At 47.4% G+C, this 25,775-nt stretch overlaps 1 protein-coding gene across 1 annotated transcript; it reads right to left on the reverse strand.

The window, feature by feature from the left end:
- Window positions 1–9,517: 9,517 nt before the first annotated feature.
- On the reverse strand, window positions 9,518–25,139 carry LOC110082127 (protocadherin-10). Its single transcript, XM_020799424.3, has 4 exons — window positions 22,332–25,139; window positions 12,736–12,788; window positions 12,540–12,628; window positions 9,518–11,952 (listed from the first exon to the last, which is right to left on the reverse strand). The coding sequence occupies exons 1-4, from the start codon at window positions 24,969–24,971 to the stop codon at window positions 11,693–11,695; spliced, it is 3,042 nt and encodes a 1,013-aa protein (XP_020655083.3). The 5' UTR covers window positions 24,972–25,139; the 3' UTR covers window positions 9,518–11,692.
- Between the last annotated feature and the right edge of the window lie 636 nt (window positions 25,140–25,775).

Genomic DNA, 25,775 nt, shown 5'->3' on the forward strand with positions numbered 1-25,775 from the left:
CAGCATACCTGGTTGGTAGCATAGGGGTTGCATAGCACACAGCAAAGGGGCCCCACCAAAAATGTCCTCCAGCATAACTCTCTTTTATTCCCCGGCCACAACTACGGCAAGACAGGATGCAGGAGTTGCACATGGAGAAGGTATAGGAAGAAACAGCATTTGGATATGTGTTTTGACCAGGCAAAGCAAGTGATGTCCAAGTAAACCACATGACCAGAACCTCCACTGGTGGGGGGTTGAGTCATCATAACATATGAATGACCAGAAGCATCACAGGAGGGATGTGCCCCCCCTTGAGATTTATATAATGGTGGAATGCCTACACAGAGTGCACCAATGCTGTTTGTGTGCTATCCCGGCTTATGAATATCCATGGGACGAAAGCATCAGTCTGCTTCAGTTCTCCATGGTGTTTTCAGGCATGTGATTCAGCAAATGCACATTGCAGGATCACTCTATATTTAATTTCCATCCATCCTGACAATATTTCAGAGTAGCCTCATGAGTTTTGTATAGCCCAGGTACTAAGAGCAAGTGCATATGGAACGCATTTCAGCACTTGCTTTGGGGAGGGATATAAAAATAAATGGATCGTAGGGCTAACATGTTACATTTTTAATCATACTTTTCCCCTCTGGGAGGTCTTCAAACACAGAGATATTTTAGAAAAACACGCCTAACCCTTGGTTGTCTTTCAAAAAAGATGAAGACGTGGTGTAGCAAGACATTTAAGACAGAGCTGCCAGGGTGTCTTAAAAAAGAATCATGGCTCTGTTGTTGAATGCTAGGCTGGAAATGCTTTTGATATATGATGTTCATTTCAGTGGCATTTGACTTCATAAGAGTCTAGTCATTATCAAAAGGAGTAGGGACAATTAAGGATGCAGCCTCCCCTACACCTTGTAATAGTCAGTAGGACAACACACACAAACACACACAAAAACCCAAGTTCAGAGCAAATTGGTTCTAGGAGTTTGTACAAGTTACAGTTCTACGTAATTAGGCAAAGCTCCCTTTCATCTTCCCTTCTTTCTTTGTTTATGAAAGTCATCTCATCCTCTCCCAAAGTCTCTGAGCAAATTATTTTAGAAGCCACCACTCAGACGATAAACATAATATGTTTTTATGTGTTCCTTTAGGCTTTACAACCTGCAAAGGTACAAAACATTGAAGATGCCAGACGTGAGCATCCTAAAAGCTATTTTAAAAAGAAAAAAAAAGAAAAAAAAAAGAAAGCCTCTTCTTCGAATCCTGCTCCCATCTCCTTGCCTCTCATCCTGCTTCCTTCAACTGGCAACAGACCTTCCCAGCCCAGAAAATACCTCTCACTTCCTCCCCTTCCACCTTTTCAGAAGTCCTTTTTCTGCAGTCTCAATAACCCACCCACCCACCCATTATCTCAATTTAGGACTTATAGGAACCCTAGTAGGGTTTTCAAGGTAAATGAGGTATTTAAGGACTGTTTTTACCAGTTCCACACACACAACCAAGTGAGTGTCTATGGCTAAGCAAGGACATAAATTCAGGTCTTCTGAGTCCTAGTCCATCACTCTATCCATTACATCACACCAGGTTTTTTTTTTTTTTTTTTTGGACAACCGGTTTCAGATCCTGCTGGATAGCTCAGTGGTTAGGGTACCTGGCTACGGAGCCAGAAGTTTGGAGTTAGATTCCCCACTTTGCCTCCTTGACAGGGGCTGGACTTGATGATCCATAGGGTCTCTTCCAGCTCTGCAGTTCTAAGATAATGGTGATTAAATCCCTCCCTCCCTCCCTTCCCCCAGCAAGTATGACTGCTAGCTAGAGGCTTCTGGTAACCGCATTCCAAACAGTAACCATTCTAGTCTCCGGTTCTGTCAATATTTTACTCTCCAACCCAGAGGTGTTTTTTTTTTAAATGCATGAAAAAGAAAGCCCTTGAACACAGTTGGTTCTAAAAATTATTTCTTTATACGTATGTGTGACTCTAAGTGTCTGGACTTCAAGTGTAGACTTTATCCCTGACTGCTAATCATTTTTAAAGTTGTATGATGTAGTGGTGAGAATCAACATGGTATAGAGAGGATAGACTGTTAGACTTGCACCCAGGAGCCCTGGGTTCTAATCTCCACTTGGCCAAATAAATTCACTAGGGGAGTAGCAGTGGTAAAACCACTCCTTCAGCATCTCACATACCTCAAAAACCCTATTAGGGTCACCATAAGTCAGAAGCCTCTTGAAAGCACAAAACAACAAAAACGTCATTATGATCACTCTGTCTTGTGGCAGTGAATTCCACATGACAATCATTGGGTGTCATGCAGGGAAGTACTTCTTTAGATAAACAAGCCATGAGAAAACCAAGAGAGTTTCCTCATAGCTTGCAAACAAAGCAAGTTATTGCTTCCTTGCCTTGTTTGTCGTCCGCTTGGGTCATCTGAGAGGCCACAGCTGAAAACTGGAAGGTGGGCTAAAGACGAGCCTTTGGTGTGAGCCAAGAGTGTCTTGATATGTTCATTAAGCAACCCTACATTCTAGCATTACACACGAACCAGGAAATGATTTTTTTTCATTCACATTCTCCACATCATTGATCAATTCAAACACCTGTATCATATTCATAATTTTGCAAGTTCTTCCATAGTCACTTGTGCATTTTTTGTAACACTAAAAATCCTTGACCTGATTAGCTTTTTTCTGAATGGCCCTCCAACCTCTCATGGATCATTTTAGCAACCTTTTTTTTCCATGATACCCAATCAAGGAAACAAACAGCACACACTCTTCTAAATGTTTCTGCATCGTATACATAACAAGACTGCCATACTTACAATTCCGATTTCAGTCCCTTTCATAATAATCCCTGCACTTGTGTTTTTCTGCTTTTTTCCATATCTGAAGCACATTTGGCTGATATTTTTGTGAGCTTTCCACAGTGATTTCTGCAATGTTTTTCCTAGGTAATCCTGGTTAATGTGGACTGTATCCATGTGTTCCTTTGTTAAAATAGTTGTAGCACACCCTGTATCAGCAGATCATACAGTTTCAGCTAGAAGTGCCTCGATGTTTACCTTTCTCACACACAACCCTTACCAGTCTATTTACTGTATGTTGTTTTCTCCCTCAAAATTGTCATTGTCTCTTTCCACTGTTTTGCAGCTATTTGGTAATAACTCATGTTCCAGGCTTCCATACCTGGGGCTACTGATGCCTTCAGAGCAATTTATGCTCAGATCAGAACAACTGAGATTAGCTCTGACATCTAGATGTTGGCAAGCAGACGTTTTCCCAGGATTTAGGTGTCTGAACTTTTATCTGCAACTTCAGTTGGAATTGCTTTCAATAGTTTCAAGAAAAGTATGCACACTCGACTGCTGTCAAGATAGTCATCTCATCCTCTGGATCGAAAGTTCTCTCTTTTGTTTTCTTAGTGGTGTTCCACTTGGTTTTGCTATGCAGATCGTTGTTAGCATTTTTACAGAAAAGGAGGGCATTTCTATATTCCCTCTATTGCCAACACGTTGCTGTTAAATCATGCAAAGCTCAGCCAAAGATTACAGCTGATCTTTTTAAAAAAAGTATTCCATTGTACTTAGTCTGCAGTTTACACATGGGAATGCTCCATACAGGGTTCTAAAATTACTGGATAGATCATCAAGCACGGAATTAGGCAGAAGGTCAAAGAAGGAAATCTAAATACAGCTTGTGCCCAACATACCTCAAAGGGAGCCATTTCCCTTGGGGTCTTTTTTTTTTCCAGTTTCTGAAGGATAGTGCTCTCCTACCAATAGCTGCAGTGCCATGTTACAATACCATAGAGAGATGTTCTGAACAGCTTCCTTGCAGCTCTCAGAATCCCTGTTATGAAAATTCACTGCAGCCCAAGCACAAACCGGCTAAGACCAACTTATTTCGACTGCCATTTCGTGATAGTGGCTAGTGCTGATTACAGCTAGGTTTTAACATTTAGCATTTAGGTCAGAATCCTGTTGAGGAAAAGTGCCATGTAATGCTCCACAGACACTGCAGATCATGTGATTACCCACTCACAGTTGTACTCAGGTCTTTGAGATGTGCCAGAGAATGGTGAAAATGCCCTGGCATAAATGTTGACAAAGAACACATTCACAACAGACTGTGGCACTGTGCAATAAAGACAAAGAGGGTTCTGTCTTGAATTTTTCACATCACTTGGATCCAAGAGTTCCAGAGATGGTGGATCATGAATCAGGCTCCAGTGGAACTAGCTGTGAAATAAGTAACAAGACCTAATCGATAAACTATAAAAGAACTACAGAGAATATTCCACGAAAGTGTGGTGACTATCACTGGGAAGAAATCTATTTTCATGAAGTATCCTTGATGGTCAGTTGCTAGGATAGGAGAAAGGCAAGGTCCTAGAAACCAACCTGCCTCCAGGCCCAGTTAGGATGGCCCGGTTTTGCCAGTTATGGACACTCCAAAGCCCTTGGAATCAACCAATCTATGTTTCCTTTCTCCACACAAAATACTCAGCCAGCAATTGAAGAAATGACTTCTGTGGGAGCCAGCCAAGTCCCGCACCAGGCTTTGTTTACTTCCTCATTTTCCAATAGGCAGAGAGACTTGGACTTGGCTGGCGCCTGAAAGAGCACTTCCTCCAACACCAGCCTAGTCATGTGTTGACTTTCCGCACCACTCAACCCAGTCAGGATACGGACAGGAAGGCAATGGAACTCAGCCAGTGCTGGGAGCAGCAGCAATCCTAGGAGTTGGCTGAAGTGCAAACCAACTTTGCCTCTTCTGTGCCTTCCCCATACAGGTGAGTGAAACTGATTCTGGGCTCCTTGCACATCCAATTTTCTCCAGTTAAAGAGGTGATTCCACTGTCCATCAATTCAGATTAGTCTAACAGATCTACATGATGTTATTTCAGACGCGAATCAATCCTTTCTACTTCATCATTATTTTCCTTCATTTGGGAACTGGTTGTGGGTGGGGGGTTTTTTTAACATGGTTTGCTTTGGGTTCTTGCAGCTGCTTCATTCCAGATGTGTCAGCCTTGTCTGTTTCTTTGTCCTGCACAATTTGAACTCCATTGCCATTGGCTGCAATGTCATATGTGGGAGTGCCTTACCTCTATCTCCCCCCTGTGGTACAGGAAAGACAAGGGCTGGAGATCGGGTTGAGAATGGGGAAGGCATGAGATGTAAAGAGGGAGAGGAGGGAAATTCAAAGAAGAGGAATCTGGATTGCATTCAAGGAAAAAAATAAAACAGGTGTGAAAGCTTGGAATGAGTGGTTCCAGATCCATGGGGGAGAGGGCTATTATTCCATCACACTCCAATTCAAGCCACGCGTCTCATGTTGGATGAACTCACCAATGTGATCTTGGGAAGTGCTCTTTGAAGCTACAGCTTCATCCTAAGCCTCCTTTCTCCCTGCTTCCTTTTCCTTAGTGAGACTTCCTTGTTCTCCCACCCCCTCTTCCTTCTGAGTGGGTGGGGCTTCTGGGAGGGACATTACCTGGATAGGTTAACCTTGTGGGCCAAATTCAAGGTTTCTCCACCCTTGTGATATGGAGGAAGCAGGCAGACTGGAAAATATGAACATTAAAGGCATTCACTTCAATGAAGAACTGGAGTGACACTCAAAATACTTCTCTCTTTTAGTGAGACCCTGGGCAAGTGCCTTTGGATATGGAGCTATCCACCCATCCCTCTAGGTACTTTGAATTTGGTGCTCTGCTTTCTCTCCCCAGTGCTCTGCTGTCCTCTCCCCACATTTCTCATACCCTGGTCACTCCACTCCCCTACCCTTTCACCTCCTCTCCTTACCAGCCCATTAGAGGAAGTGGTTATTTTCTCATGTAGTTATGTATTCTGCATAAAATTTTCACCAGGTTCTCTTGTCTAGAGTCTAGTGGAGTGCCTGCAATGAAGAATCCAGATGTGCCCTCCATCTCCATTTATCCAGCTGTTCCTGGAGAAATCTGGTCTGGCCATAGTGGCACAAACCTTATTTACATCCCAGCTGGGTAACTGTAACATGCTGTCATGGAGCTGCCTTTGGAAAGTGTTAAGAAACTTCAATGTATCCAAACAACTGAACAGGGATTGCATAACCCTAGTTATAGCAGCTCCATTGGCTGCCAATCCATTTCTGGGTACAGTTCAAAGCTCTAGTTTTAACCTATAAAGCCCAAACAGTTTGGGTGCAAGCTATTTAAAAGATTGTATCTGCCATTATGAGCCTGCCCATGTGTTTTGATCATCATGTTGCTGCTGGCCCCATCTTTGCCATCCTTCCACAAGAAGGTGAAAACATTTTTCTTCAGGCAGGTTTTCCTTTAGTGACTGGCTGTCTAAGAGGTGTTTGAAAATCAGGATGGTTAGTATTTTGTTGCTTTTAATCTGTTTTAATAATGCTTTTCTTTAACATTTTTATACAATGTTTAATTCTGTTTTAATGTGTGAATAATTTGTTTTTAGCTATCTTTTTTGATAATGTAAGTTGCCTTGGGTCTTTTTATGGAGAAAGGTGAGGTGAAAATATTTTTAATATATAAATTGCTAACCCAAAACCACTTTGGTGCAATAAAGATGTAAAAAGGACAAAAGGAGGTTGCATGATGACAGGCCTTATGCCAGTACTGGTGCTGGACCTATTTCCTGACCTCACCATCTCAGTCCTCTGCTGCTTCTCTCTTTTCCAGTGCTAGTTTAAGGAGTGTGAGCCCTACTCCAGGTTTGTGCCCCAAAGTCCAGCCCTAAAGGAGACACTGAGCCATACAAGGTAGCAAGTGTACAGTTGACACACCTTCCCAGGAACCCCACATGGCTCTCAAATGGCAGGTGCCCCTCTCAACCTCCTGCCCCACCTTGAACTCCGATTGTAGGCAAAAGTAACCTCCCTATCACTATTTGCTTTCTGTTGAGTGAAAATGTTTCTGCCCCACGGAATATTTGAAAACTATAACGTGAAGACTAATAATTGTCAGCATTTGCCTGATTGGATTTACGATGTGCCTCTCTCTTTGTAGTTAAAGAGCAGGTTTAGAAGTTCACAGCTACCTGTCCAGAAATTTGGGGACCGGTTCGGCAAGAAAATCTTGATGGATACATTTTACCCAATATGTAGTCCACCTCCAGCGGGGACATCTTGCTCCTGGAATTTTTTTTGTATCAGACAGGAAGAGAAAGCCCACAGGAGCACAGCATTCCCCCTTTTATTCAAAAAGCCCTTGGGCTGTGAGTATAAACAGGCTTTCAATCCACAGCCATTCCCAGATCTGCACAGAGATAACTTCACCCATAGTGAAAGTTAAGCATTCAAGGTCCATCGTTCTGCAATAAAGTTGCTCAGCGGGGATTGCAGGAGAAGATTCCATTTCCTCTTCACTGAAAACTACAAGATGAAGTAGTTTAATATTGCTCACATTTGAGACTGTGATTGCAACAAGTAACGGCACTTCAAAAGAGTGCTTATGGAAAACTTTGGCTGAGCTGCAGCTCGGGGGCTCTCTCGCCATAACCCCAAAGCAAACATTGCCTCAGCAGCCAGGTCTGCCATCTCATGATCCAGCTTTTCCATCATCATCATCATCATCATCATCATCATCATCATCATCATCATCATCATCATCATCATAAATAATCAGGCTTTCATTTTGGACTAGTAAAGAACATTTTTATTGGTAGAAACCAAACACTGTGTAATAAACTTGTACTTGTTGAAAAGAATTGTTCATGCACTGCATGTATTGTTCAAAAGGCAGTAAGCTATAATTCAAACAAAAATACTAGCCATTTTCTTTCTGTGATCCGGCAGACTTGTCAAGACAGTCTCCATGCATGCAGGCCAAACCGTATCTTGTAAGAAAGATTATTCCCACCTGTGCATTATCTTAAATCGGCCTGTCAGTTTGAAGTGTTCAACAAAGAATCTGCTGCTCAAGAAGGCCAATTGTGGGAAAGATGAGTGTGGAGTCACAAACATCTATATGTGAAGTAGTTACTACAAGCACACACTGTTGAATGCACAGAAAATACCTTGAGCTGTAGACCAATTGCTGTCTTAACGTCATAGCCTCCCAGACATTCTACCGTTGAGTTCCTGTACCGAGGAAACTCTGGGAACAAGCTGGGAGCCCAAAGAGTCCCTTTCTCCCCTCATCCCCACCCCATCCCACAGGCTAAAGTTGTGCATGTATCCAATAACTTATCATACGATCTGTCAAAAGCTGATGGGTAGAAACTTCTTCAGTCACCTTTGCTCCCTCTCCAACAGGGCAATAAAGTAACAACGCTGGTGGAAAGTACAAGCAAGGTCCCCTGACTTGCCACTGCGCACACAGGAAGACTGAAGGTGTTTTTCCACTACAGAGTTGGTAAATTTGATACCACTTTAGTTGTTGGGCCTTCATTCTATAGAATCTTGGGATTTGTAGTTTGGTGAGAAACTAAAAAATGTTGAAAGCTCTAGTGCTATGGTTCAGCACACTGCAGTCATTCGAGCCCTCTATCCCACAATCCTAAGTGCCTCACAAAATGACAGTGGTTTAAATTCTTATAACTATCGTATTTTTCTGTGTATAAGACACACCCAAATTTCTTTCTTTGCAAGAAAGTGGAGGTGAAAAGTGATTCCTCCTTTCCCCCTCCACTTTCTTTGCAAAAAGCTACTTTCCCCCTCCACGTTTTGCAATGAAAATGTAGGGGGAAAGCAGGACGCTTTCCCCCTCCATATTTTTGCAAAACGTGGAGAGGGAAAGCAGCTTTTTGCAACAAAAAATGTAGGGGGAAAGCAGGAATTATTTCCCCCTCCATTTTCTTTACAAAACACGGAGGGGGAAAGCAGGGATCAAAGTGCTTTGACCCCTCCCCCCTCCTTCCATGTATAAAACGACCCTCAATTTTTCCTTTGTTTTAGGAAAAAGGGTCGTTTTATACACGGAAAAATACACTATGTAATGTAAACGCACTCTCGGGTTACTGCTTATTTCAGTCATCCCTCACTTATCATGCCCTGTTGGCTATTGAGCAGTCTGCAACACCATTGCTCTGGGCAAAAGGTAGCACCATTCAAGTCTTAGCTTACGATGGCTAAAATCCAGGAGTAAGTTACAACTAGAAGTAGGCACATTGAATCAGTGAGGATTTGCTGAGTCCATAAGTGCTACTGATTCAATTGGCCTACTCTAGTTTATTTATTTATTTATTTAACTTATATGCTGCCCACACTACCCAAGGTCTCTGGGCGGCTTTCAACAATTAAAATACAGTAAAAAAGATTAAACAATTTAAATACAATTAAAATATACAATTAAAATAAGTTGTAACTTATTACTGGATATAAGCCTTTGTGTACTACTAACAGGAACATCTAGCACTTAATAAGCCCTACTCGTCCCTACTCCCTATACTCAACCCAGTTGCAAGTGATAATCCTGAGACATGTGCAAAAGACAACTGCAGTGTAAGCCCCAAATAGCAGAGATCACAGCCCACAGACAAAGAGAATGAAGGGCAATATGCAACAGATCTACAGGAGGGAAACAGCAACTGTCACATTGTCTGCAGTAGTACAGAAGACAGTAGTAGTGAGGAATGATGGTCTGGAATGGGAAAGGCGGATGCAAAGCTTCTGATAGCTGAGGCCAAGGCTCCCAGCGGTCTAGTCCTGCCCCTTTCAGATAACAGTGATTTTGGTCTTCCCTTCAAAGTGAGCCTTTCCCCGCTTTTCTGTTATTTTAGCCATGCATTTTCTATAAGTGACGGCTTTGTGTTCAAGATCTCTTTTCCCTTTCAAATTAGCTATGGTTGGGAAAGCAAAGGAGAAGATGCTTGGCCTATTTAGCCATATTAAAAATCTGTAACGCCACCTCCCACAGAAACTGTACTGAGATCCACCCACATAAGGTTGCCAACAAAAGGGAGATAACCCAGCTTTGCTCTGGTAGTTTTCAGAGAGCAAAAGTGTCCATTCTAGTTAGGTCTTTCATGGTGCTCCTTTAAGGGGCAGCAAAACTGGATTTTAAAATCATTCAGGGCTCTGTGCAAACCTGGTTTCCATGAGAGCTCTGGAAAAAGCACAGAATGCACTGCTGGCTGCAGAACTGGGTCTCCTAAAAAAAATCTCTGTATTTACCGTTGTTTCTATCTTTTTATTTAAAACAAAATCAGCCAATGATGGCTACAAAAATTTGGAAGTATGAGGACAGTTTCATGCAGGAACATCGTACTTGTGTGGTAATGGATACAGAATGTGGCTTCCTGAGATGCACGATTTTTAAAACAAGTTGCTATAGCTTGTGACTATGAAGACAGAAATGCTTCTTGAAATTTTCAGAAGCTGGGATAAGTTCCCCAGTGTTTGGGTGGAAGGCAGAGGTCCGCCCCCTGTATTGCAAAGTAAATTGTGCAAGAAGAGAACAAGTGCAGAAATATGCATCATTTGTGCAGATCACATTTTTCTTTGTGCAAGATTCAGATCTGTTTATGGTTAGAATTTTTTTTTTTATGGCTCAGTGTATACATGCTGCCCTAACCTGCCAGACCACAGTTGTTCTTTTTCTCGGCTGATGGGGTTTTGACTCACAGGATAATACAGCCCCCTTCTAGAGAAAGATATCCCTACATGCCTCCAATGGGCTGCCTCTGTAAGATCTCTGCCAGTCTCTTTCGCCCACTGACTGAACCTGACTGAAAGGAGGATGGAGGGAGAGGGTGAGCAAGAAAACATTGTTAACACTCTTTCTTTCCAAAAGGTCAATCACCAAACCCCATTCTTAACAACACAAAACGACAACAAAACCTTTTAGATTAGAAGGTGCTCATTTCCAATCACAATGTTAAGGTCAATTGAATAAACTTCCTATCCACGCATTACATTGTGCTTTGCACCCAAATGTGTGTGATCAAAAAATAAACCACCAGGTAATATTTTTCTCTTCAGGTGAAAGACAAAATAAATGGATTGGTTTTTGCATGCTAGGAATTACCGTCATCCGCGCATAAGAAGTTATTCACAAATTCTAAAGAAGCAAAACCTGCTTCTTATGGGAGTATAATAAATCCCTGTGGGCTTAGCTCAAGTATTTTCTAAGCTTTCTGTGATTTTCCACACTGTAGCCATTCTGGTATGCTAATAAGATGAGAAACACATGGAGGTGCACTTGATACTTTCATACAGGCCAAGAAGGAAATAAAACTACACCATTTACAAAATGGAGCTCTTGCTAAGAGACTTACAGAGGTGCCCAGGACGTGGTTGTTTTGACTTCCAAACACACAGCCTCTAACCCCAATAGCACCCAGGCTTACTTTGTTCCATAATGCAAGACAGTGTGGTCATTTGACGTTGAGTGGCCAGCCACGTGGTATTTCCACTCAAAACAACTACCTGTCCTTTCAGATAAAACAGGAAGAATTTCATCTGCATTATTTTGGTTTGCTTTTCATTCCTTCTCTCATTCCAATAACTACCAACCAGTTGCAGGCTGCTGGGAGTTACCTCCAGTTTTGCTACAAATCCCTGTTGGTGTCTTAATGGCATGATTCTTCTCAATTCACTGAGTTTTCAGAAAAGGCAAATGACAGTGAAGACTTCTTGGCAGCTTGTGCTAGGCAGAACAGTGCAGGTGCCTTAGGGCCAGAAATCTCACTATAGCCTCATCAGCACCATGGGCAGCACCCAGGCATCTCCTGCTTCCCCTACTCACATGGAGAAAGGATTATTTCAGGTTATTGTTAATAACCATGTTGTCATGTATATCACAATAGGTGGTCATTTTCTTCCTCTTCCCAAAAGTAGAGAAGCTGTTCTTTGCCTCTTGATCCAGGAAGAGGGACCCATCCTTATTAGCAGGCATAGTTGGGGTCCCTGGGATATATACATTGTGTTGGTAATCCAGAGGTGACATGTGCTGTGGGTAGAGGGGAGGATACCGAGGGGTCCAGACGCTGTTGGAGACCCCAGATGATTTCTGGAGCTCTGTAAAAAAAAAAAAGTATCAAATGACAGAAGGAAAGCCTTGGTGGTAACAAAGGCTTGTACCATGTTATGGTACACAATGGCTTGACAAATGGTGCATCCTATTCCCTAGGGCATAGTTGGGTTGTGTAAAAAAACACCCAAATGAGAGAAATAAACCTCTGGGGATGAGAAACATTTATTCTATCACATTTATATGCCATATTTCCACCAAGGAACTCAATTTAGCATACAGATTCCTCCCACCCCCACTGTCATTTCATCTTCACCAAAAAATGTTACAAAGTGGATTAGGTGGAGTAACTGGGTGATAATGACCCAGCATGCTTCATGGTTGGATGGGGACTGAACTATCTCCCCAGTTAGACCTAGTCCAATATTCTAGTGAGTATGCCCCACATAGTTTCCATAGGATTTCTATGGCCTTGCTTTTATGAGCCCAATCCTGTCTCTGTACATAAACCTACTACAGTTGTCTTCCACCAATACAGATACAGCAAGAATGGCACACCAAAGAGAGGTATGTTTGATTGGCATTTATCATCAGCTCAGCTGTTATAGGACTTGATACATCTGAGCTCACTCACCAGAGACTGGAGTGACCAAAGTGCGCAGTCTATCGTGTTCTTTCTGGGCCCCTCGACGAACTCCCCCTACATCTTCTAGACTTTGTGAACTAAAAAAGGGGGAGACAAAAAAAAGATATCCTGGATTAGGGTGAATATTCCTAAAAAGTTCAGCAACAATAGTTCTAAACTTAAATTATCCCAAATGGCCCAGTACCTCTTTAATGTTGATTGCTTAGACGGTAACCAATCTGTATTGGCTTGTTTTGCCTGTAAATGAGAGAAAATAGAAATGTTGATATAATATTCATCCTCAGTGAACTGGATTGCAGGTCAATGCTAGTTCAAACAGCTTTTGAGTTTTGCTACCAGCTGTTTGCAGTTACAGCTACAACAGGTGGTAACAATGCAGCAGGAGGAGTATATAGCCCTTCTGAGGCCTCTCCTATACTGCTTCCAGGAAATAGTTGAACTACTTTTAGCACTACAAAGCCAGTCACTTTAATAGTGAAACTATTTACCACTGCTGTTGCTGCTGTGACCTACTCTGAGCCCCACCATCCCCTCCAAATCATTGAAAATGTGCAGGCTTGTGGAAACAAGAGAGGAATAGCACGCAGTACAGAGCAGAGCATGGACTTTACTATATATCCACTGTTGCAGATGACAATAAGCACCAGCATTAATGACAGTAGTGGTGGTGGTTGGGGGGGGGGCGCAGAGATGGAGACAGGTCTATTAAACAAGCAGGATTAAGATGATCTGTTTTGGCAGCTTAGAAAAATCTTAGTGGATAAGCAGTGACATGTAAGATTGGGTGAGAAGGTAGCTGACAAAGAGGGAGCCACAGTCAGGAAGCAACAACCAAAAAAGTGCAATGGTTTATATTGGCAGAAAAATCTGGGGAGCTGGAAAAGGTAACACAATATGGTGGAAAATACTGGAAGCATAAGGTTTACATGTGAAAATTTTGAAGATTAATGGTGAAGAAGTTGATGCAGGAAAGTCTATGCTTAGGAAGGCATTTGGGCAAGCATCATGACAGAATGGTGTCACACGAATATGTACATTACATTTCTATCCTTTCTTGGCATGTAGAACAGCATACATGATCCTCACAACAACTTTGCCAGGTAGGTTGTCTTAAGAGAGAGCAGCTGGCCAAAGGTCACCCAATGAGCTTTAAGGCTGAGTGGTGACTTGAAACCATATCTCTCCAGTTTTGGTCTAACCACTAAATCATATTTATTTATTTATTTATTTATTTATTTATTTATTGGACTTATATACCGCCCCATAGTGCTACAAGCACTCTCCGGGCGGTTTACAATTTTTAATTATACAGGCTACACATTGCCCCCCCAGCAAGCTGGGTACTCATTTTACCGACCTCGGAAGGATGGAAGGCTGAGTCAACCTTGAGCCGGCTACCTGGGATTTGAACCCCAGGTCGTGAGCACAGTTTTAGCTGCAGTACAGCGTTTTAACCACTGCGCCACGAGGCTCTCTCATACTGACTTTTTGCCACACTGGCATATAAGGAAAAGAGAAGGACAGTGTGGGACGCTGAAGATAACAAATGGAGGAGGCCCCACATTGGGTGCCATTGTGAATGGACTCTGTTTGGGCCAGGTTGCCCTGACCAGCTTCCCCACTGATGGCAAGAACCTCTTGTTGCTTCAGCACATTTTTTTTAATTCAATACAACAGGTATCTTCTCAACCACAATTTCTAACAACCTGAACTCCCCTCCCCTTTTCAACTTTCCTATCAGTTAATATTCTTCCCTCACTCCAGAGCTCAAGGGTTCCCATTTTAGGACTGTCCCACAGGTCAGTTTCTTCCTTTAAGTAAGGTGGCCCTCCTGGTGTCCCTGACAGCGGCTTCCACAGCTGAGATGACAAGCACACTCCCAGTCGATTTACTTGGTAGAGATCTGTGGTCAGATTGTGGTCCCCTTCCTTTGGATCCTGTACCTCCAGATTTCAATTTGGCTGAACAGGCTTTTTCCTTGGCCAGCCGTCTACCTGCCCTTTCTCTAAATCTTCTCTCCCCAGAAAAGGGCCTTCCTTGAGGTTTAGTGTATACACTGAAGGGTTGCCTCCCCTTTGGGGAACATGAATCCAACTTCCCTACCAGTAAAGGAGTCTCTCTCGGTCCCACTCCCAACTGGCCAGTAAATCTCTTTTATTTTAAAAATTGATTGGTTGGTTGGTTGGTTGGTTGGTTGGTTGGTTGGTTGGTTGGTTGGTTGGTTGGTTGGTTGGTTGGTTGGTTGGTTGGTTGGTTGGTTGGTTGGTTGGTTGGTTGGTTGGTTGGTTGGTTGGTTGGTTGGTTGGTTGGTTGGTTGATTGATTGATTGATTGGTTGATTGATTGATTGATTGATTGAATGGTCTCCTTCCTCTGCTCTCTTTCTCTCCTAGTCCTCTGCTTGTTCTTCTCCTCTTCCATGTCACTTGCTTTTCTCCCCCCTTCTTCTTCCTCCTTCCCTTTTATCTCTTTCTCCTCTTCTCTTGATACCTCCTTCTCCTTCTTTCCCATGCAGCCATTGGTCCCCCACCTCTTCCTTTTCTGCAGGAGCTCCAAATCCCACCTGTTGTAGTCTAGCTATCCCCAGAGTTATAGTTTGAGATCCCTATGCTGTCAAAGGGGGAGATGCCACACTGACAGGGAGACTCACTGCCCTGTCCTTCTCATAGGCTTGAACTGAGAAAGAATCAGTGGGAGGATGTACAGCCAACTTTGAAAAAGTGGCAAAGATAACATTGCCTGAAAGCATTACTCCTTAATATCATATCCACTACAGTGAAGAAGCTGAACATTATGCATGATCAGAGGGACTCTTTACTACCACATGGTTGGTCTACAATTGAACATGGGAGGCTGTGCTCTCACCAGCCTTCTCACTGGCACAGCCAGGGTCCCGTGTTAATAACTCCACAGGCTCCAGGAGTCAGCTTCTTGACTCAAATCAGTTTTTATTAGAGTTACAGTGGCAGTTCCCTCCACCTTCTCCCCCACCCCAAGTCCTACAGGGTCAAATTCGTCATTTAGTCATGTCCGACTCTTCGTGACCCCATGGACCAGAGCACGCCAGGCCCTCATGTCTTCCACTGCCTCCCAGAGTTTGGTCAAATTCATGTTGGTAGCTTCAATGACACTGTCCAGCCATCTCATCCTCTGTCATCCTTTTCTCCTCTTCCCTTCACACTTCCCCAACATCAGGATCTTTTCCACAGAGTCTTCTCTCCTCATGAGATGACCAAAGTATTGGAGCCTCAGCTTCGGGATTTGTCCTTCCAGTGAGCACTCAGGGTTGATTTCCTTCAAAATGGATACGTTTGTTCTCCTTGCAGTCCAGGGGACTCTCAAGAGCCTCCTCCAGCACCACAATTCAAAGGCATCAATTCTTCGGTGGTCAGCTTTCTTTATGGTCCAGCTCTCACTTCCATACATCAATACTGGAAAAACCATTGCTTTGACTATTTGGACTTTTCTTGGCAAGGTGATGTCTCTGCTTTTTAAAATGTTGTCAAGGTTTGTCATCACTTCCCCCCCCCAAGAAGCAGGCGTCTTTTAATTTCGTGGCTGCTGTCTCCATCTGCAGTGATCATGGAGCCCAAGAAAGTAAAATCTGTCACTGCCTCTATATCTTCCCCTTCTATTTCCCAGGAGGTGATGGGACCAGTGGCCATGATTGTAGCTTTTTTTGATGTTGAGACCATTTTTGGTGCTCTCCTCTTTCACCCTCATTAAGAGGTTCTTTGATTTCTCCTCACTTTCTGCCATCAGAGTGGTATCATTTGCATATCGGAGGTTGTTGATATTTCTTCCGGCACTCTTAACTCTGCCTTGGGATTCATCCAGTCCTGCCTTTCGTATGGTGTATTCTGCATATAAGTTAAATAAGCCAGGGGACAATATCCAGCCTCGTTGTACTCCTTTCTCAATTTTGAACCAATCAGTTGTTCCATATCCAGTTCTAACTGTTGCTTCCTGTCCCACGTATCTCTAAACTACTTGTCAGCTTGGAGGCCCAGTTAGTTTCACTGGAATTCCTCAGAAGTCCAGGTTCTGGAAGGAGGAGAGAGTTTAGGTCCAAGACACACTCCTTTTCGAGAAGGCTTGTATAAATGAGCATAAAAACTCAGTCTCTGCAGTTTGCTTTTTTTTGTTTTATGGTTCTTTCCCTTACTTGCCTCTCCAGAGCCTCAGCAGTATCCAGGCTAATATAGCTTTGTCCAAGTGCATGGCTGGATTCTCCAGTGTCTGACTCCTGTTGCAAGCCTATAAACTGGCAAGGGTAGACAGTGTCTGGCCTCCTCCCACATCTCCTCTTCTTCCAACCCTTGCCTTCCCTGTTCCGCCTTTATTTTCCTTGACCCCGTCTCCTCTAATGCTCTCTCATTAGGACACTGTCTCTTCTGCAGACTCCCTCCAGCTGGCCCGATCCTGAGGAAAGTCACCCTCCTCCTGGCTGGCTGCTACCTGTGTGCTGAGGCCAGATGGCTCAGTAGAAATGTGCACCTGCACCCCCTCACAGAGGCATAATATTAAATAGCTGCAGTCCTTTCTGGAAGACGTGTCAGGTGGTGGTGCTATGACAGTGTTGCTGTACCCTAAGCCCACTGGCATGCTGTAAGGTTCTATCTTGTTCCCCATGCTTTTTAAAACTACATGAAGCCACTGGGATAAAGTGGCCTTAATTATGAGCAGCTGGGATGGGGGACACAAAGGATAGGACCTTCTTCACAGACCCATCCACCCCCAGTATAAGTAACTATTGAAATTCATGTCCACCTGGATCAATGATTACTGGTTTTCAAATCTGCTCAAAAGACTTACCTACTGAGCCTTACATTTGCTATAATTGAGTTGGAAGTCTACTTGAGCCCTTGTGCATATGGTACTGCTACCTTTTACCATTAATTTTTATCATTTTTCTTATCACTATGTGTTGACCCTAAAAGGCAGCTTATAACTTGAAAGAAAGAACAGATAATTGGCTAGAGTTGGGGAAAGGTAGGGCTTGGAGTTTTCTTTCAAAAAAAGTTAATTGTGATTCAGATAGGATTTGTGATTTGCTATGGCATAAAGGCTCTTTTAAAATTATTACTGTAGTTCTTCATTTAGTTAAAATACCATATATGTGCACAAAAACAAAAGTACTGAGGTGCCTTTAAAACTAACCAATTTATTTCACTGTGAGCTTTTGTGGATTATGATCCACTTCTTCACAGTGTGGTCTCTGTTGGAAATTTTGATTCTAAAATCCATCTGGGTTTGATGCACTTGCTCTGAAGCAAAGCCAGTTATGTTAGAGCTCAACAGACTGACATTAAAAAGACTCCACTGATATGCCCAAGAGGTATACTTTGTATATATATAACACCTCACATGATCTCACTTCTTGACTCAGTCTTTCATCTGAACTGTCTCCAATGAAGAGTGATGTGTCTGAGCCAGGGTTGAAATATACAAACATTCTACCTCTGATGGTTTGTCTATTATGATTTGTTCACATATGCAAGTTATCACATTCGGTGGCTGAACATGCATCAGTGACCTGGTCAATAAAAAGGCCAAGCTGTAAGTCCAGGAACAACCCAGATCTCTAAATATCTCAGGTGTTTTTCAAAGCACCCTGGTAGAATCTAAAGGTACAGATTAAACTAAGTAGCTCTGAGTGGCTTGATTCAGACATGCAAGCAGCTCACTTGACAGCCACTCCACATTTGATTACTGTACACCTGCTAGCTACAGGGGAATATTTTCAAAGGGCTCCATTATCTGTTGATGCTGCAGTCATCATTATAGCTTGTGTCTGTTATCAACTCATGGCCCTGTACAATTATGTGGAACTCTCTAACTGGGCTCCTAAATTTCAGATTTATACACCTTTCATAAACTTTCCTCCAGGATTATGGAAAGTAAACAGGGCAGACAAGGCTGTAACTAGGGAGGAGCAACTGGGGCTTTTGCTCTGAGCACCAAAACTTTGCAGCGAAATTTAGAGGCCAACCCAGTGGGTGAGTAGAACATGAGTGCAAGACCTCTCGCCCCTATTGCTTTCCTTTAAAAAAGAACAGACATAACCATTCTCTTTCCTTTGAGGGACGCAACGTCCTCCTCCTTTATCAAGCCTGTCTGGAATGTCAAAATGTCTAGTTACAGCTTTAATAGCAGGGAAGGGCAGCAACCTGGTCTCTTGAGGCTGGAGTCTCCAGTTAAACTATACAGCAGAATTGGGGGGAAAACGGAGATCTCCCTGCCTCAGACTTCGGAGAGTCTCCCTGGAACTTCCAGGAGGGGCCTTCCATGACCAGGCCGCACCCCTTCTTACGACGCCAGGGATGTATTCCTTTACTAGAAAACACGACTTTTACTAGTTAGCGGTCAGAAGGGTTTCAAGAGTTCTGGGTTTGCCACGTCTCCTGCTGGCTTGTGTGCCCGCTCGCCTGTGGCTCGTCTCTCAAGCTCTTTCCTGGAGGCAAAGCCAGGACGTCCCGCGCACCCTCTCCTTCCGTCAGGTTTCTGCGAGGCTGGGGCTTGAACTCGATTGCTCGGGAGTCACTCGCCGGGTCCAGCCTGACTGCCGCCCGGAGAGCCTGTAAAGACCTGGCGGGGCCGCCTTCACCCTCCCGCTTCACCGGGTCGGGAGCGCCCGGGGGAGGCCTCGAAAAGCCCCGTCCAAGGCGCGGGGCGGCGGGGCGCTCTTTTCAGAGGGCCTTCATTGGTATTCCTTTTTTTTTCCGAGTTGGCTTTTGCCGGAGTGATTTCTTTCTTTCTGATTTTTAACTCTCAGTGTCAGACTCGCTGGATTGTGAAATGGAAGCGCCGCTCGCTTCGGCTTACTTTGAAAATCCCCAATTATTGGCCTATTGTTATGCGCTTTGACTTAATATGCCGGCCTCGTTAGTATGGGGGTCACGTACTGGAAAAAAAAACCCTCGCTCCTTCCTCCCCGCCCTCGCTCCCTGCCTGTCAGCGTGGCGCCCTGGTTGGGATGACGAGGCCTAGGCCGGGGGGGGAGGGCAGCCAGGCTCAAGCCCTCCCGCCGCTGAGGGCAGGAGACCAGGCCAGGGCTCATACGAAGAAAGGGCGAGGCGAGCTCGGAGGGGCCGCCTCAGCCAAGGTCCAGCTCGACAGGGCCACGCTCCGACGGGTTCCGGGCCACTGGAGACCCGAGACCGTGGGGGGGGGGCGCTCAGGCGCCGCTGGCGCGGCTTCGTCTTCCGAAGCCTTGGGAGGCGCTTCGGCTGCGGAAAGAAGAGGGCAGAAATGAGGGAGAGAAGGAGGAGGGTTTGGCCCTTGCTGCGGAAGGACGCCAAGACCGGCCCAAGACATTTTGTCGCTTTGGGTGGAATGGGAACTGATTCTCACCCATCCAGGTTTAGGAGAGGAGCGCCTGAAATAAGAAAACCTCAAGCATTTCTCTCCGGCTCTAGCAGTACAGAAGTGTAACCTAGTAGAAAGGCCACAACCCTATTGTCAAACCGACTAGAGTAGACCGACTGACTCACCTTTCTGAATGGGGCTACTCTATGCTGGGTCTAGCTATTGCTATGAGGATACCGGCTTAAAGTAACAAGTCGCTTGGCTTCTCCTTCCTTAGCTGCCTCCGATCTTCTGCCTGGGCGGCTTCCTCGCTCTGACTAAAGGCCCTGTCCCTCTGACACACCAAGGGCCCACAGGACGGAGCAAAGCCCTTTTCTCCTGGGAACTTTTTCTCAGACAGCCGCTCCACGGGGGCGGGGGGGGGGGGCTTGGGAGTTTTTCTGCAGGAATAAAGCCGGGGGCAAACCTGAGCAGAGAGAAACTCAATGCCTCTTTCTGCGCGTCCCCACTGTGCAAACATGCCTCTATCTTCCCCCCTCCCTAAAAGCCTGTCTTTAGCTCCAGAGGAATGAATTAACACAATGCTTCCTCCTCCAAATCGTTCCCCAGAGATTCCACCAACACAGTTGCATTTCAGCTCTCTTCCTGAGACATGACCGCTTGTTTGTCTCCTGCTCAGAACGCTATTATCTCTGCCAGGCGGGGTTTATTATTGCCCCTGTTTCCCCCCTCGCCCCCGCCACCCGGGTAAGGGAGGCAGCTTATCGGAGCTGGCTGCTCTCTTCTCGCCCCGCCCGAAGGGGAGAGGTGTGGAAATCAGCGCGGTCTATCAAGTCACTAGGGGGAGTCTGTAACTGACTAGAGGGAAATCGCATTAACATTTTAGACAACTGTGTCCAACGATCCAAGAGAAAATGTAAAAAGAAGACCTGTCTACAGAAATGTCTTGTGCTCGTTTTAAAAGGGTTCTGTGGTTTAAAGTGGTTTTTATATATATATTTGTAAGTGGATTATACTTTTCATCCTCATCCATTCTGGGTAATCGCGTTATTGAAAGGGTATTTCATCGGGAAAATTAGACGTTATTCATTTATACGCTTAACAAATGTTGACATAAAAAAACTCTTCTTTCAGTCTGTCATATTTTCCTTCTTACCCCCGGAGAAGCCAATCTATTCTATTCTTTTTACACCCTTCCACCGATCAGCTCTTTGAAATGACAACACGCTTGTCTCCCCCACAAAGCATCTCTCCCTCCTCTTTCTTCAGCACTGACAGTAGCTCAGCATGAATTTCAGGCGATGCCAGGAAAAGAGGAGGAGGGGGTCCTCAGGAAACGGGAGAATGATGGCAAAGGGTAGAAGAGACTCTTCTAAAGGAACCCGGCGCAGGACCAAACACAGCTGGGCCTCCTTCTTTACCCTGGAAAGGATTCGACCCGGCCAGGCCAATGCTACAACAACAGCTGCAAGAGCAGCGCTGCGCCTTAACCCATTCCGGATAGGGCAGGGTGGGATGTCGCGCCTGGTGCCCCCTGCCCTACCCTGCGAAATTCTCCGGCACAAGCACATGGAAAGAAATGGGGCCAGCTCATGTATTTCGAGTTAGCTGATGGGGAGAATTTCCCGCGGCTTCCACGCCTGGCAAGAATAACGCTCGAAAGGTCCCTTATGGAGATGCCATGCCTGGGCAGCTTTTCCCGACGTGCATGACGCGAGTCGTCCCCCTAGTTCCAGGAGGGCTCACTCTCAAGCCAGCGCGCAGAGCCTTGATGGTGCCCCTGCCTAGATTTTTGTTCTGGGCCCAAGGAGACAGAGCAGCTGGAGGCCCGACCTGAGAGCCCTGGAGGAACCCACGAGGTGAGCTCGCGTGTCTCCAGTGGCCCGGAGGGCGGCAAACCTCCACCTCGAGCCGCGAGAGGAGGGGCGAGGCAGGCAGGCAGGCAGGGAGCGAGCGGGGAGGCGGCGCTGGCGGCGTCAGGCAAGGGGAGCTGTCATCTTTTCCGACAGGGCCGGTCCCAGCTTCGCGGCGCGCTCGTCGCTCCAGCCTTAATGGGCGCTCGAGTCGCGCTTCTGAGCGCTTTCCGCTCGTCCCACTAATTTAAAACGAGCCTGACGTTTTCAAAATAATTAACTAAAACGGCAAGAAGCCTGGTGGAGGTTTTGCCCCCCTTCTTTTGCTGTCTGATGGTTACTCATGTCGACGCCGCCACTTGATCAAAGAGCTGGGTAATTATCTTTAAAAAGTTGTTGGGGAATGAAAAGATTTCGCTCTGGCTCGGATTGAATGTCTTGTCGTTTTATTTTTTCAGAAAGGCAAGGAGGGAGGGAGTTTCCTCGTCATTTTCCAGAGACTTTCCCGACACTTTCTCCGGGGGAGCCTCCCCCACAGTCCCCCTCTCCTTCCCTCGCCATATACATCACCGAGAGAGAGAGAGAGAGAGACCCCTTCCTCCCCCCCCCCGCCCTGTTACCTGGCTGGAGGATTGCAAAGAGTTTTTTGTCACCCGCGGGGAAGTCTTCCCGGCCGCTGAGGGCCAACTCTCGGGACCCTTCTCGTTGTTCCTGGGCGGCGCCGGGCTGTAGGGCTTCAGGAACATGAAGTCGCTCTTGGCCGACTCAGGGGTGAGACAGACTTTGTAGCAGTAACCCGGAGGGCCAGCCGCAGCCCCGCCCTCGCCACCGTTGGGGGCCCCTTTGTGACCCGATGAGAGCTGCGGGTTGGCGTTGTTGGAGTTCTTGAAGAGGTCCGAGGGGGGCCCCGAGTGGTCGCACGAGCAGCAGCAGCTGCTGCCGGAGCTACTGCCTCCGCCGCCCCGGCACGGCGGGAGCGAGCAGCCGTAGTCCTGCAGGTTGAGCCGGTCTTTGTGGCATTTGATAGCCGTAAGGATGAGAATGGCCACCAGGAAGGTGAAGGAGATCGAGCCCAGAGAGACAATCAGGTAGAGCGTGACGGTGGAGGAGCCGGCCTCAGCTCCCAGCGGGAACTCGCTGAAGTCCGACAGCACCTCGGGCACACTGTCCACCACCGAGAGCAGCAGGGCGACGGAGGCCGACAGCGGCGGCTGGCCGTTGTCCCGCACCTGGACTAAGAGGCGGTGCCGCGGGGCGTCCTTCTCCAGGAAGGCTCGAATGGTGCGTATCTCGCCGGTGTAGAGGGCCACGCTGAAAAGGCTGGCGTCCGTGGCCTGGACGATCTGATAAGAGAGCCGAGAATTCTGCCCGGCATCCGCGTCCACTGCCGAGACTTTGCCCACCAGGTAGCCCGGGTCGGCCGAGCGGGGCACCACCTCCGTCGCCACCGAGCCGTTGCGGGGCACCGGGGCCACGATGATGGGCGCGTTGTCGTTCTGGTCCAGCACGAAAACGTGGACGGTGACGTTGCTGCTGAGCGGCGGGAAGCCGGCATCCTGCGCCAGTACCTGAACCTGGAAGTTGCGGATCTGTTCATAGTCCAGCGAGCGCAGCGCATACATGTGCCCGCTGTCCGAGTTGATGGAGACGTAGGTGGCCACCGGCATGCCCTGGATCTGGCCGTCCGCGATGGAGTAAGACAGGTAGGCGTTCTGCTTGCAGTCCGGGTCCAGAGCGCTGACCGAGCAGATGGAGGCCCCCGGGGCGTTATTCTCCATCACATAGACGCTGTAGGATGGCTGGAGGAAGCGGGGCGCATTGTCGTTGATGTCTGACACCTGGACGGTCAGAGTCTTCCTGGTGGCCAGCGCGGGGGAGCCCAGATCCCGCGCTGTGATGCTGAGATTGTACTCGGCCACCGCCTCGCGGTCCAGAGGCTCTGTGGTCACCAGGGTGTAGTAGTTGTGGAAGGAGGATTGAAGCTGGAATGGTACGTCGGTGGGGATCTCGCAGCTCACCTTGCCATTGTCGCCCGAGTCCCGGTCCAGCACGCTGATCACGGCAATGACCGTGCCCGGCGGGGCGTCCTCCAACACCGGCGTAGAGACCGAGGTGAGAGTCACCTCGGGCGCATTGTCGTTGACGTCCAAGAGATGCACCAGCACTCGGCAGTGGACGGCCACGGCAGAGGGCCCGCGGTCCTTGGCCTGCACATACAGCTCGTGGAGGCTGGCTCGCTCATAGTCCAGCTGGCCTTTCAGGCGTACCTGCCCACTGCGAGGCTCCACGCTGAACAGCTCCCGCACGCGCAGCGGAGCGTGCCCGCTGAAGGAGTACTCAATCTCTCCGTTGGGGCCCTCATCCAAATCGGTAGCATTGAGGCGGATGACCAACGTCCCTTTGGGCGCATCCTCCGGCAGGCTCACGCTGTAGGAGGCCTGGTCGAAGACGGGCACGTTGTCGTTGGCGTCCAGCACCGTGACTACCACCCTGGCTGTGCCCGATCGTTCGGGGATGCCACCGTCCAAAGCCGTGAGCAAGACCCGGTGGCTCCGCTGCTGTTCCCGGTCCAGGCTTCGCTCCAGCACCAGCTCCGCGAACTTGCTGCCATCGCTACGGGTCTGAACCTCCAGCGAGAAAAAGCCGTTGGGGCTCAGCCGGTAAGTACGCAAGGAGTTGGTGCCGACGTCGGGATCCTGAGCACTCTCTAGGGGAAATCGGGCGCCTGGTAGCGCCGACTCGGTCACTTCCAACACGTACTCCTGCCAGGGGAAGCTGGGCGCGTTATCGTTGATGTCGAGCACCTCCACTTCCACCCGGTACAGCTCCAGGGGGTTCTCGATCACCAGCTGCAGGTGAAGGAGGCAGGCCCCGCTGGCCTCGCACACTTCCTCACGGTCGATCTTCTCGTTCACGAAGAGGATACCGTTTTCCAGGTTCACCTCCAGGTGCTGCTTGCTGCCCGCCCGAGACACGATGCGGAACCGCCGAGCCGACAGCTTAGCCACATCCAGCCCCAGATCCTCGGCGATGTTGGCCACGAAGGCTCCGTGCTCCAGCTCCTCCGGCACCGAGTAGCGGAGCTGGCCAGCCGCCGGGGCCGGAACCAGAGCCAAGCCAGAAGTTAGCAACAGGAGCAACAGCGCCAGCCCGCCTCGCCCCCAACTCCCTGCGCAGCCCGGCAGGCTCCTGCGGCGCCCGAGGTCGGCAGAACCCTCCAGCCAGCGGGGAGTCCCGCCGCCACCATCGGCAGAAAGCATGGGCGGGCTTAGTGGGGACGCAGCTGGGCAGCGGCGGCGGCACTGGCAGCGCCGCAGCTGCAGCCTCGTCCGCTCCTGCCCTCGCGCGTCTTCATCCTCAATGGACTTGGACTTCCAACTACTTTCGGCTGGCAGGGGGAGCCGGCAAGGGAAGACCCGCCTGCCACTTCAGCACCACCGCATTGGTGGACAGCGCCGTCGAGCCCGAGCCCGAGCGGCTGCGCCGAGGACTGGCGGAAAGGTTAACCCCTTGGTGGCCAAAGGCGGAGGAAAATGAAGAGGTGGGGAGACCAGGAGTGGGGAAAGGAGGGGAGGCAGGGAGAGAGAGTCGGGGAGAATAAAAGAGAGGGAGGGAAGGACGCTTTTAATTCTTACACCAGAGAGACTGCAATCATTTCCATGCTGGAAAAGGTCAGCGATACCTTCCTAGCTGTGAGGCGAGGTATTTTCAGCAAAGCCAAGCCTGGCTTCCAGCTCCCTAATGAAACAAAGTGATTGTGACGGAGCATTTGGTGATACTGACAAACAACAACCCGCGTTGGGGCTGGTGCCAAAGCTAGCTCTCCCTCTTCATCGTCGCTCTAAGAAAGGACTCTGAGGGAGCCTCGGTTCTCTGCCCAGAGAAACAAAAGTTCATTTCGCCTGTGGATTCCAGGAATTCCCCGCTTCCCAGATGGCTTCCGCCTCATCACTGGGGTAGATTAAAGAGCCCCCAAACACATCGGAAGCCAAATCCTTCGAATCCTGACATCAGACTCCGTGCATGGATTTAACCTTTAACAGATGGTTAAGCTCCTACAGAAC

The sequence above is a fragment of the Pogona vitticeps genome, chromosome 4 (genome assembly GCF_051106095.1).
Source record: "Pogona vitticeps strain Pit_001003342236 chromosome 4, PviZW2.1, whole genome shotgun sequence".
NCBI lineage: Eukaryota > Metazoa > Chordata > Lepidosauria > Squamata > Agamidae > Pogona > Pogona vitticeps.